Source organism: Monodelphis domestica, chromosome 3, assembly GCF_027887165.1.
Source record: "Monodelphis domestica isolate mMonDom1 chromosome 3, mMonDom1.pri, whole genome shotgun sequence".
In the NCBI taxonomy this organism is placed as follows: Eukaryota; Metazoa; Chordata; class Mammalia; order Didelphimorphia; family Didelphidae; genus Monodelphis; species Monodelphis domestica.
In genome coordinates, this window is record NC_077229.1 from 55,206,755 (window position 1) to 55,221,025 (window position 14,271).

Here is a 14,271-nt window from a genome sequence, read left to right on the forward strand (position 1 = left end):
TTATAGCTTTGTTAACATAGTTGGTTCTCATAGATTTTCTCATCAATCAATCCTAATAGCACAATAACACTATGTAGTCTCATAAGAAACATTTCGATGCTAAGAAGGCGGATGTAAAAAAGACAGGAGTGACAGGAAAAAGACCTTGCTGCTAATGGGAGATCATGTTAGTGTAAAGACCTTCATATCAAAGAACCCTAGGAAGACCTGTATGAACTGATGTAAAGTGAAGTGATCAGGATCAGAAAAATTTCTTTAAAAATAACATAGTATAAATAGCTTTGAAAGAACTGACTGATGAATGTGAAACCCAAGCACAATTTCAGAGAACTCATAATGAAGTATGATCCCCACTTCCTGAAAGAGGGGAGGGAGATTTAAGATGGAGAATGAGACATACATTTTTGGATTACACCCATGTGGAACTTTTCTTCTTCTTGTTCCTGGCTATGAGTATTTGTGAGTAGGATTTTGATTCTATTTTTTTGTTTGTTTTAATTGGGGTGGGGTGACAGGGAGAGGAAATAAATACTTATTATTTGACATAAAATAGAAATAAAAAATGTAACAACCTTCATAGAATCCATCTTCATCCATGTCACCATATACATAGAGGTATTTTCCTGCTGTGAGGGGGAGTTCAGCTTCCGGGTTTTCATTTGGTCCATCAAAGGGGTTGTAACTAGAATAAAGCAAATTTAGAACAAATCAATGGGGGACTTAGATCCAAACTTCTCCTTAGGGTCACTCCTTAGCTTCACTCAGATCAATGAATCATAGCATTTCCAAATGGGAAAGACTCAAGTAGTTTTTTGGTGGGTGTGTTGTCTTCTCCCCAGGAGATTATATGCTCCTCAAGAACAGGGACTATCTTTTGCCTTTCTTTAAATCCCCAGGATTTAGCACAATGTCTAGGACATGGTAGGTGCTCAATGAGGGCTATTCATCTAACTATCTGACTCAGAAGAAATCATGGCCAACCTCTAGCTAAACAAGAATCCCTTCTTATTTAGAAGTGATCACCTAGCTTTTATTCATCCAGACCTCCACTGAAGGGAGTTCACCACCTTCCCCATTAGACTCTAAACTCCTTGAGGGGACTGTCTTTTGCCTCTCTCTGATTCCCTAGAACTTATATGAATTACTCTGAATTAGTAAATGTTTACTTTTTATTTTATTTCATTTAACATTTTAAAAATTAATTAATTAAATTTTATTTTATTTCATTTTTTAAACACTTACCTTCCATCTTAGAATCAATACTATATTAATTGGTTCGAAGGCAGAACAGTGGTAAGGGCTAGGCAATGGAAATTAAGTGACTTGCCCAGGGTCACACAGCAAGCTAGTTTCTGAGGTCAAATTTGAACCTAGGACCGCTAGTCTCTAGGCCTGGCTCTCAATCCATGAGCCACCCAGCTTAATAAATGTTTATTGGTTGAATGATTGATCTTAATGTATCCCATTCTCCATTTAGATTGCTCTAATTGTTAGTATTTTTTTCCTCATGTCAAATCTACTACTTTATGAAAAACTTCTACCTATTGGTCTTATGGAACCAAATACAAAAAAATCATTTAATCTCTCTTCAATACAACATCCCAACAGATATTTGAATAATACTTTTAGGTCCCTTAAGTTTTCTTTTCTCTGGGATCAACACTTCTAATTTTTTTAATTAATACTCATATGGCATAGCTTAAAGTTCCTTCAAAATCTTAGCTTCCTTTCCTCCTCTGGACCTTCCTCAGTATGCTTGGACTAAGTCAGAGCAAAAATGGGACCATCATCTCCTGATTCCTGGACTCAGTTCTTCTCTGAATACAACCCAAGGTCATATTAGCTTTATGATTTCCACATCTCATTTTTAACTCATATTGAGATCTCAGTCTCCTAAAATCTAGATCTTCTTCAGACAAAATTCTGTCTAACCACATTCCCCCTGTACTGAAGCTGGGAAATTGATTTTTTGAATCCATGTTTAAGACTTTACATTTACTCTTATTACATTTCATCTTACCGAGCTTTGTTCAGCAATTTTGCTTAGTCAGATCTTTTTGATTCCTGAATGTATGGTCCAGTGTGTTAGCTAGCCTTCTTAGCTTTGGGTTCTCTGAGAAACCAATTCTTGTAACTGAGTCTTGAATCCTTTGTATCTGATAACTGATATTCTTACTTTGAAATTCCCTGATCTGTGTGTGCCAGCTCACATTTCTGTGCCTTTGTCTAAGCTTTCTTGCATTCCTGGAATCCTTCAAGGTTTACTTCAAGTATCAACACCTCTGTGAGGTCTTCCTTGATTCCCTGTCAATGGTTAACATTCAAACCTACTTTAAATCATGATAAATTTGTGTATCTGCATTCATATCTTTAGATATAGAAAACAATCTCCTTAAAAGCCTGGACTATCTCTTGTTTGCATCTCAACACATTGCTTTGTATATGAAAGATGTTTAATAAATGCTTCTCTGGTTCCACTTAAAAAAAAACAACAACAACAAACCCAACTCTTCCCTAGCCACCATCACTCCCATCTCTTCTCTCTGTGTCTGTCTCTGACTCACTCTCTTTCTCTCTCTCTCCCTCCCTTCCTTTCCCCCTCTGTCTGTCTGTCTCTCTGTGTCGGTCTCTGTATTGCTCTCTGTCTTTCTCTCCCTCCCTCCCTTCCTTCTTCCCTCTCTGTCTGTCTGTCTCTCTCTGTGTCTGCCTCCGTCTCTCTCTCCCTTCCTCCCCCCTCTACCCTCTCCCTTCGTTTCTGTGTCTGTCTCTCTGTCTCTATTTCTATATCTCTCTTCCTCCCTCTTCCCATCTCTCACTACCCTTTCCCTCCCCCCTCTCTCTCTGTCTCTCTCTGTTTGTCTCTTTGCCTGTCTCTGTCTCTCTGACATGTTCTGTCTCTCCCTCCCTTCCTTCTCTCTCTCAACTCCTCTCCCTCCATCCCTGTCTGTCTGTCTCTGCCTCAATCTGTCTCTCTCTCTCTGTCTCTGTCTCTCTGTCTGTCTGTCTGTCTCTCTTTCTCTCATATTTACTTACCCCAAACCCCTGACCTTTAGGTTCTTATCAGAGACAAAAGGGAGAAGACAGCAATGACAGCAAGTTTGGGAATTTAAACTAGCAATGTTCTAGAGTCAGCAGCTAAAACCGGTGTCCTCCTCAGTACTCAAGTTTAAAAACAGAAATCAGTCAGATGGGAGTAAACTGCCACCAGAGAGGAAACCGAGTGCTAGAAGGAATGGGGGAAGCAGCATCCCACAGGATCCTCAAATCTATTTGCAAGGTTATAAGAAAGGTGATTTTGAGGTAAAGTCACATTTGACATATGACCAGAGTTTAGAGTTTAAAATGGCCTCAGAGGTCATCAGGTTCAACCTCCTCATTTTACAGATGGGGAAACTGAAGCCCAGAGACTTGAGTGACTTGCCCAAGGTCACATGGATTGTTAAAAGAGTTGGGATCTGGACCCAAATCCTCTGACACTGAATCCATCACTTACATCCCTGCCCCTTTCCCCTGTTTACACAACCACAAAATTCTACAAAAGGGCAGCTAGGTGATACCAGTGAAAAGAACATGCCTAGAGTCAAGAAGACTCTGCATCCTGCATTCAAATCCAACCATGGACCCTTAACTCTGTTTGTCTTAGTTTCTTCATCTGTAAAATGAGCTGAAGAAGAAAATGACAGACTACTCCAGTATCTCTGCCAAGAAAACGCCAAGTGGGGTCATGAAGAGCCAGACACAACTGAAAAATGACTTAACAACAACCAAGATCTACAAACATCTCTCTCTGGTCTTACAGGAGATTTTCTCAGTAAAGATACCAGAGTATTTTGTTATTTTCTTCTCTAGGGAATTAAGACAAAGGTAAAGAAAGAGACATATCCAAGATCACATAGTTAGTGGTTGCCTGAGGCTGGATTTGAACTCAGGTTTTCCTTAATTAATTTTAAAATTAATTTTAATTAATTGATTTTAATTATTTTTCCTTGTTTTCGATCCACTGAGCCACCTACATGTCTCAGCCTGGCATAGAGTAGGCACTTAAAAATACTTGTTCATTGACTTTATATGTGAGGAAACAGGCCAAGGGAGATTGAGTGACTTGACCAAGGTCATGAGATTAGTATACAAGATAGGATTCAAACCCAAGCCCTCTGCCTCTGGAGTCACTATTCTTTTCACAGTATCATCCAACCTCCCATCAGACTTTTCAAAGGTTTCCTGTTTAATTGCTGGCATTTCATTTCTAAGCAAAACCATTTTTTCCAGGTAGCATCTTACTGAGTTTCCTGAGTTTAAGCAGATGTGCAAAATCTCTTTCCCAGTCCAACCCTGTGGGGTACATTTTATGTGCCATCCACATATATTAGCTGGGGGGTGAGAAGGCAAGAAAAGAAACCCATAAAAAATTCACCGATGAAATATCGACAACAGAAAAGCAACCTTGAATGGGAGACAGTTACCGAGTACAGGGTTTGGTTATCCGCAGCAACTTAGTAATTAAAGTTTAATAAATAAATTAATGGCATAATTGTACTTTATTTTTGCTTGGTTTCCTGCTGGCCGGGGAAGCGACTGGCAGTCTGGAGAAGCCTTTAGCACCTGCTCCTAAAACGATCTCCTTCCTCTCTGGGGGGCGTGAAGTTAATTCGAGCCTGGCAGGGGGGACTGTGTGTTTCCCTGAGTTTTCATGTCTGATATTCCTGCTCTGCTGTGTCAGGCCCATTAGTGGAAAAGGGGGCAGATCTGGCTGGCCCAGCGTGTGCTGCAGGAGACAAAGCTTTGTGATAATGTTTTCCCAAAGCATCCACTCAGCACCTGCCTATCGCCCTGGGGGTATGCAGAAGACCACCACAGAGTGGGGCCACAGAAATGTTTGGATGTTTGCCCTGCTGTCTCTCCATCACTGGTACCCTCTGTCAGAGCGTGGCGGGGCCGGGTCCCATCTCTTCTGGGAAGGAATTGATGGAATGAGGAGATCAAGTGGTTAATTGTGGAAATTGAATGAACCACGTTGGTTCCATCTTGTGACTCAACTCTGGAGCTAGTTCAGGGCTCTTCCTATCCGGTTATGGGTCTACTCCAATTTCTGCTGTGTGAGAAAAATTTGTTCAATTGTAGGAATTAAGAGAAAATCTTTTTTCCCCCTAATAATTTAATTAATTAATTAAGAATATTTTCCCATGGTTACATGATTCCTGTTCTTTCCCTCCCCTCCCATAGCCAATGAACAATTCCACTGGGTTTTACGTGTGTCATTGATCAAGACCTATTTCCATATTATTGATATTTACAATAGAGTGATCATTTAGAGTCTACGCCTCCAATTGTATCTCCATGGAACTATGGGATCAAGGAAATATTTTTCTTCTGTGTTTCTGCTCCCACGGTTCTTCCTCTGGATGTGGATAGTGTTCTTTAAGAGAAAATCATAATGCATTGTTTGAACCCAGCCCTGTGTGGCTGGGAAACTGGACCCCTTGTACCTGCTTTTTAGAGACCCATAATGAAAGACCCAGGTACTATCAAACAGAAATGCAGTAAATCCTAAGATTGTGATATTAAGAGTTTTCTTTTAGCTGCATATCTCAAGCAACCTACATGTCTTATCTAAAAACTGGCCCTATATGGGTCAATCAGTTATTATTTCCATATTCCTTTGATTGTTTATAGACATTCAGTGGGCAGGAGGCCATCTCTTTTCCTGAATTCAGGAAATTGCACCTGTTCACTTTCCCTCTACCATATTGGAAAGTCCCTAATCATTCCTCCAATTGGAAATCAGTATCTAATATTGTAGCTTTCCTTTTAATTAATGGGCGTTATTATTGTTGTTGTTGTTTTAAGACTAGTCAAATACAGTAGTGAGAAGCCTTATTGTTTTTAAGGTATAAAAACCTGTCTCTTCCTGTATTCAGGATCTAGGACTAAGCTGAGGTAGGGCTCTGGTCCCCATTTGTTGAAGAATTGGCAGCCATTGCTTAATAAATCAACATGTTCTGAAGCTAGAACTTTTGTTTCCTTAGTCATTTCATCTTTTGCTCTTGAAGAGGAGGTAAGAAGCCTCCCTGTGCTGTTCATTTGTCCCTCCTCAGTTATCCAAGCCCTAGATAATAGACTCATGGCAAACAGGTCAAATGACACAGCCACACTGTCTTTGGGGAATCATGGAATGCCATTTTGGAAGGTTGCTTAGATATTCTCCAATCAAACTCCTCATTTGACTCATCAGTCAATAAACATTTATTTATTAAGCACTTAGTATATGCCAGGCACTCTTCTAAGTGTTGGGGAGACAAGAGAGGCAAAAGGATCCCTGCTTTCATGGAGGTTCCATTCTAATGGAGCAGAGAGACAACATGTAAAAAACTCAGAGCTTATCAAACATATACAGCGTGCGATGGGTATCATATTTCTTGCCTTCTCAGAGGGTAAGAGAAGAGGTGAAAGGAGAGAAGGAATATGGAAATGAAAACAAAAATTTTAAATTAAATTTTAAAAAAGAGATATGCAGAAAAGGTAGAAAATAATTTCAGAGGGGAAGGCACTAATAGTTTGATTGACCAAGAGAGCAGCTAGGTGGTATGGGAGAGAACAAAGTCTGGAATCAGGAAGACTCCTCTTTGTGAGTTCAAATATGGCCTCAGACGCTTACTAGCTGTGTGACCCTGGGCAAGTCACTTAACTCTGTTCATCTTCATTTTCTCATCTGTAAAATAAGCTGGAGAAGGAAATGGCAAACCACTCCAGTCTCTCCATCAAGAACACCCCAAATGGGGTCATGGAGAATTGAACATGACTGAAAATGACTGTATCAGGACCTCGGGAGAGAGTGTCTGTAGAACATGGAATCTGAGCTGAGTCATGAATAAATTTGGGGTAACTAAGAGGCCAAGAAAAGGAGGCAGAGAATTCTAGGCATAGGGGATATCCCATTCATTGGCAGAGACATAGAAGATGGGGGCTCATGTTCAAGGATCTTCAGGAAGGCTAACTTTTTAGTTCTTAGAGCATGTGGAGAGCAGTCAAGTATAAGAAGACTAGAAAGGTTGGAAGGGACCAGATAAAAATGGGATTTACATGGCAAACAAAGGAACTTATATTTGATCCTGGAGGTAAGTAGACATAGGGAATAGCCTCCTCAGATCTCCCCTTTAGAAAACCCCTTGGTCACTGAGAAATGGATGAATTAGAACAAAGGGAGACTTGAGACAAGAAGACCAGTTATGAGGGGATGGGGGCTTGAGTTCGGGTGGCTATGAGTGGAGAGGGGAAGCATGTGGGAGATGGGATGAAAATAGAAATAAGAAAATTTGGCAATGATTGGGATAGGTGGAACACAAAAGAATAAGGAGCTGAGGATGACTCCAAGGGTTTGAACCCCAGAGACAGATAAGCAACATGAGCCTAGACGAGGTGTAAATCTTTAGACAGACACAGACTTTGCTTTTCCTCTATGAATAAATAACTAGGGCTCAGCACAATTCATGGAACATGATAGGTGATTAATAAATGCTTGTTGATTGATTAATTGGTTGATTGGTAGTCTATGAAATTTGCCCAAGGACACATGGATAGAAAAAAGGAGCCCCAGAATCCCAATCCCCAGTGTAGGACCCAACTATCAATGCTACTATGTGAAGCAATCAACTATATACTCTCTATGTATATGTATATACTTATACATATATATATATGTACATATATAATTTTTAAAATAAAAACTCTTACCTTCCACATTAGAATCAGCACTGTGCATTGTCTCCAAGGCAGAAGAGTGGTAAGGGCTAGGCAATGGGAGTCAAGTGACTTGCTCAGGGTCACACAGCTGGGAAGTATCTGAGGTCATATTTGAACCCAGGACCTCCCATCTCTAGCCCTGGCTCTCAATCTATTGAGCCACCCAGCTGCCCCCTTTGGAAATTCTTAGCATTCGTTTAAAAAATTTCTGATGACTAAATTCTCTCCTTCTCTCTAGCTCCTCCCCTACCCAATGAAAAAAAAAAGCAAACAACATAATATCAATTGTACAACCATATATAAGATTAACATGTTAAATGATAGAACAATGCAATGGAAAGAACATCAAACCTGAGAGAAAAGAGGTTCACTCCTAGTTTTGAGACTAATTAGCTGTATGACCCTGGGAAAGTCACTTCTGCTCTCTCAGACTCAATTGTTTCCTCTCCAAAATGAGATCATTAGACAAGATGATTCTTAAGGTCCTTCCTAGCTCTAGATTTCTTTGTCTTCCATAACCTGACTCTATGGTCATTGGCCATGCTAATTTGGAAATGTCTTGAAGATGGAGTACTGAACATGAAGTCTAGGAAAGGGGTTCAAATCTTATTTCAAATACTTCCCAGCTATGAGATGAGGGACAAGACACTTTACCTCTCACCATCTGTTTCCTTATTTGAAAGATGGAGATTATCTATCTCATATGGTGGTTAGACATTTTGCAAACATTTAAAGGTTACAAAGTTGGGATTTAACATCATTTGGACCCCTTCTAACTATCGGATAGCATTATTTTCTCCTGCATAACCTGAGTTAGGTTAATGCTTCAGAAAAATTGGAACATACAAAATTTGGAATCAGAGGAGCTGGGTTTGAATCCTAATGGTCAATCTTGGAAAAGAGACAGAACTTTTCTAGACTTTATCAATTCCCCGACCTATAAAATGAGAACTGGGCTAGATCACTAGATTTCCCTTCTAGCTAGAAATCTGCTTTGCTATTTGCATCAGCCTGAAGAAACAATGGTGAACAGGAAGGAGATGGTGAAGAGAAAAGTGGGTGGTTTTTACCTGTAGCGGGCAACACACAGATGAACTTTCCCCGAGTATTTCTGCTTTGAGGTATTGGAATTCCGTTCATTATCCATCTATTAAAAGCACAATGAATTCATGAGTTCCTGAGGTTGTTATGCAATGTGAAAAACCCATGAGAGTTCCTACTCCTGGCCCTTCACCTCCATTTACAGCAGAGAAATGATCTAAAAATTCTAGCATTTCCCATATTCTCCAACCCCCTCTGGCCCCATATTCTTTTGATATTATTGGAATTCTCAAATTCGTTTGCTAGATGTTTTCTATATCTGATGTCTAGACTGTCATACCAAAGCTGAAAATCATCAACATTTAACCATTGCAAAACCCAGTAAAAATCAGCCTTCAGTATTCTTAGCTGACAGCCAACTCAGGTCTGGGGGTTTCCCACACTTGTAGTTACTGATTTGGGGCTTTTTTTTTTTAATTTGGGAGAAATTAGAAATAGTTGGACCAGCAAACTTGGTGAGATTTCTTTGGGATTGGTGTATTCATTTGGTGGATCTTGTCCAAACGACACCATCACAATGATTTCCTTCTCGCTTCCCCCAAACCCCCAATATTTTCAGATGAAGAGGGCACTAAAGGGGTCATTATTTCAGTAGGAAGACATTATTCTAGCAATCCAGAAACTTCTATTGTCAGTCATATTGTCAGAAAAAATACCAGCAGTGTTACTTTCATCAAAGTAAATGTTTTGAGAGTCTAGTAAAAGGTTTAAAATATAAAAGCAAAAAAAAACCCAATAACAACAACTCTGGAGCTCCAATTTCTTCTGAGTGGGGGATCTTCCTTCAGAGTTGTAGATTGGTGGACTGTTTATAAACTTTATATTTACTTTATTTTTAATAACTTTAATTATATAACTTTATATGTAGATATTTTATATATAAAACTTTATATATTTATATATAATTATATAACTTCATATATACCATATATGTTAATATTAATATTTAATATGATATATGTTAATTGTATGGTAATATTAATATATGACATAATATTAACACATTTAATATATTAAACATAGAATATATTACTATATTAATATGATATAATATATTATATTATTATATATAATATATAATATATAAAATATATATTATATATGTTATATATACTAATATATGATATTAGTATAATAATATATAATAACTACTTTAATTAAAGAATAGTCTGGAGACACTGGAACTCTAGATGATGGCTCCAATTTACAGTCTCAAAATAAGTGTCCGAGGCAACCTTCAGAACCATTCTTCCTGAACCCAAGACCAGCTCTTTATCTAATATCAAAATCCATATTTGCTTTCAGAGTTCTTCTTTGGTCTACTTGGGATTTTTGCAAAATGAACAGAGGGAAAGGTTTGGAATAAGCACCACAGAGTAAGGAATTGTAAACTGTGTATTTTGTGTAATTATTAGAAGGAATACAACAAATACATAGTACTCTAATCTAGTTATAGTAGACCGAGAATACAATCTGAAGTCTCCATGTTTCAGTCTGGAATAATTCAAAGTCTGTGGACCATGGAAGGTCCATAGGATGTGTTCAGCTTTGAGACCATCCTCTTCAGCATGCTTGGAATTCTGGGAAGATTCACTGGTTACTAGGGCTGGCGTGCCTGGAGGGACAGGGGCTAGGAAGCCCCTTGGGGTGAGGGCTGGTTTTGTTGGTCTCTTTGCAGGAAGTCGGGAGCCACTGGACCTCAGGGGTGGGCAGGCGTCTCTGACCTGTGCAATAACAACTTCTTGGCCCTCACTATGGGAACCACCACAAGTACTGCCCACAAGGCCATGGCCAAGGAATCCATCTTGGGGAGGATTTTTTCATTTTTTGTTTTACTTTCTGGTCCAGTGCATGAGTCATGGAGAACAGATCAGGCATTGGGTGCCCTCACAGAAAATCCTCAAACCTCTTGAAGGACCTGTAGCTATACCATACCTCAAACCCTCCCAACCAGCTTCCTTGCTGTTTGTCAATGGCCTTAGTGCTTTGGGGTTTCAAGGATGTTTCCTTTACAAGCAGGAACTCCAGACTTCCAAAGTGTATTCATTGATAAAATGAGACACCAACATTTAAAAAAACAACAACCTCACCTTCCATCGTAGCATCAATACTGTGTATTGGTTCCAAGGCAGAGGAACAGTAAGGGCTAGGCAGTGGGGCCCAAGTGACTTGCCCAGGGTCACACAGCTGGGAAATGTCTGAGGCCAGATTTGAACCCAGGATGTCCCCTCTCTAGACCTGGCTCTTAATCCATTGAGATACTTAGCTATCCCATTCCATTAACATGTAATAGGCAAAGAGGACAAACATGGGACATAAAGAGGGTGGCAGGAAAGGCTGGAAAATACAAGTGATCCTTTTGCATACCCATTCCTCACAGAGGTGGGGACATGGAAGGGTCTCTTCAGACAAGGACATTGGTATTAGGAAACAGCTATTGGTGGAGAGGCCTATGCCAGGATGGGATCTATCAGAGGAAGGAAAGAGGCAAAGGAGGGAGAGAAGATGGAGAGAAGGAATAGAAAATGAAAAGAAAGGACATAAGAAAGAGAAGAAGGAAAGGAAGAAGGAAATCATAGTCAGAAAATTCAAGAGCTGGAAGGGATTTCATTGGCCATCCCATAAACAAAAGAAGTTCTCACCATAATAAACCCAATAGGAGAGGAAGAAAATAAGGGAAAGGGAAGAAAGGAGAAGAGGAACGAAGGAAGGAAAAAGGGAGGGAGGAAAGAAAGTGGGAAGGTGGTAAGGATGTTAAGGGGAAGATAGAAGAGAAGAAAATGGAGTGGAAGAGAAGGCAAGGAGGGAGGAAAGGGAAAAGGGGGAAAGAAGGGAATGGAATAAAGGAATATTGAGGGAAGAAAGAGGAGGGGAGGGAAGGAAAGGGGAGAGGAGAGGAGGAGAGGGAAGGAAAGGGGAGAGGAGAGGAGGGGAGGGAAGGAAAGGGGAGAGGAGAGGAGGGGAGGGAAGGGAAGGGTAGGGAGGGAAGGGGAGGGAAGAGAAGGGAAGGGGAGAGGAGAAGAAGGGAGGGAAGAGAAGAGAAGGGGAGAGGAGAGCAGGGGAGGGAAGGGAAGGGGAGGGGAGGGAAGGAGAGGGGAAGGAAAGGAGAGGAAGGGAGTGAAGGGAAGGGGAAGGGAGGGAAGGAGAGGGGAAGGGAGGGAAGAAAGATGCCTCCTTCTTGAATGTAGAGTGGAATAATAATATTTAAACCAGCAAATGCTTGGCACAGTCATAACAGGACTCACGTCTGATTCAAATCTGCATCCTGGGCTGCCAGATCTTGACCTGGATAGAAAAGTAGGTTTGACAGACAGTGGTTCAGGTTTGTCACTGGAGAGTGGACGGGGTCGAATAAATTCAGCAATCACAGAATGACTTCCAGAAGGACTGTCCTGACCTGGCCATAAAAATAAAATAAAAAATAGATGAAAATAAAATAAAATTCCAAACACATATGTATATAAGCACACATGGGCCAGAGACACTGGCATGTGAACATGGACATTAATGACACAGACTAGTTCTATTGGGCTGAGTGGAGGGGTGGGGAGGCTGTGTCCTTAGTGGCTGCCATTACCTTTATTCTATCTGGAAATTCATTTCAATTCAAAGAGGAATTATCAGGTTTCTTCTGTGTGCAATGCACTGCATGAGGCAGGAGGAATGAGGAGAACATTGGGGAGGCCCAGGATGAGCTGGAGATCGAGGCTCCTACAAGAGCAGGGTTGAGCAGAGATGGCTCACCATGGAGCCCTGATCCCCATTCTGTCTTAGATTCAATACTAAGAATTGGATCCAAGGCAGGAGAAAAATTAGCCTCAGTTTCCTCATATTTAAAATGGGAGTCTTGGACCAACTGCCCTTCCCCCTACCCCTGAAACTCTTACTTTCTGTCATAGTATCAGTTCTAACACAGAGAGTGACAAGGGCTATTCAATCAGGGTTAAGTGACTTGCTCAGGGTGATACAGCTAAGAAGTATCTCAAGTCATATTTTGAACTCAGGTCCTCCTGACTCCAGCTCTGGTGCTTTAACCACTATGCTACCTAGCTGCCAAAACCAACTGACTTCTAAGGTCCCTCTTAGTTGTAAATTTCAGATCCTGTGACCTGGGTTCAAATCTCATTTCTGCCACTTTTCTGGCCTTTGATTTCCTGAAACGTTTTAAATTTAGTGGATTCTAAATTAAAACCCTAAATCTATGATCCAATGATTGACTACAGATATTTGGGTTTCAATCCACTAAACATTTATTAAGTACCTACTATGTGCAAAGCAAGGGAAGGCAGTGCAAAGGAATGGAAAGTTGGTTTTGGTACTGGTATGTGACCAGGAGCAAATCACTTAAACTCTCAGCATCCCCAGGCTGGATTGCAGAGAAGCTGCTGCTCTACATTGGGAGGGGGTTTTCTCAATGGAAGGTATCTATGCCAATGAAATCCAGATTTTCAAAAATGCTTGCCACTGGAGGTACTTACACACCACTGGGAAAATACCACTGGTCCCAAGGTAAATGCATATAAGATCATTTGAAGAAAGCAAGAACACTAAGAACCAGGGGGATCAGGAAATGCTGTGGGAAAGAGGAGGCACCTGTTGTGAGCCTTGAAGGATATCAGGAATCATGAGTCAGAGGAAAGGAGAGAGCATTCTAGGAAGGAGTAAGTGGGTAGAAGATCTGAGACAAAGGCATAGCGGCTGGAGATGGGAGGCTGAGTTCAAGGTCTATCAAGTACACCAATCTGGCAGGAACATACAGTTCAGGAAGGGTAATTATTATAAAATCAAGTTCAAAAGGTAGACTAGAGCCAGACAGAAAAAGGCTTTAAATACCCAGCCAAGTTCTATTTTAGGGTCTTCTCAATTGCCCTGGTTGACATTGCTGTTGATTATTATTCATTTCATGCAACTTCTCTGAGGCATCTATGCCATCCTCCTGAGAGGCTACAGCTGCCTCCTGCTGCCCTCTGCTTGCCTGCTGGATGGCTAGCCCCTTTCTGACTTGGGCCAGCCTGAGAATCATTACTGCTTCATCTGGGAGCATCCCAGTCCGAGCCCTGTTACCCTCCATCACAAAAAAAGAGATGCTGTATCATCACTTTTCCTCAGTCAGGACCATAGAGTATACCTTAGAGATAATTTTACTGAAATGGCATTTCCCCCTCTCTTTTGTACAAGTGCAAAACTTGATGTAGAAACTAGAATGTTAGCTCCTGACTTAGGAGAGGAAGGAAGGCAGGCAGGCAAGAAGAAAGGAAAAGAAGGAAGGAATGAGGGGAGGGAGGAAGGGAGGGAGGAAGGAAGAAAGGAAGGAAGGAAGGAAGGAAGGAAGGAAGGAAGGAAGGAAGGAAGGAAGGAAGGAAGGAAGGAAGGAAGGAAGGAAGGAAGGAAGGAAGGAAGGAAGGAAGGAAGGAAGGAAGGAAGGAAGGA

At 40.8% G+C, this 14,271-nt stretch overlaps 1 protein-coding gene across 4 annotated transcripts in view; it reads right to left on the reverse strand.

The window, feature by feature from the left end:
* RIMBP2 (RIMS binding protein 2) overlaps positions 1-14,271 on the reverse strand; it is a 576,724-nt gene that overhangs the window by 84,616 nt on the left and 477,837 nt on the right. For all 4 annotated transcript variants that reach the window (XM_056821917.1, XM_056821914.1, XM_056821916.1 and 1 more), the window contains 3 exons: positions 12,087-12,238; positions 8,811-8,887; positions 573-682 (listed from right to left, as the gene is read on the reverse strand). In XM_056821917.1, coding sequence (XP_056677895.1) covers positions 573-682; positions 8,811-8,887; positions 12,087-12,238 — 339 coding nt within the window. The remainder of the gene's footprint in view (positions 1-572; positions 683-8,810; positions 8,888-12,086; positions 12,239-14,271) is intronic.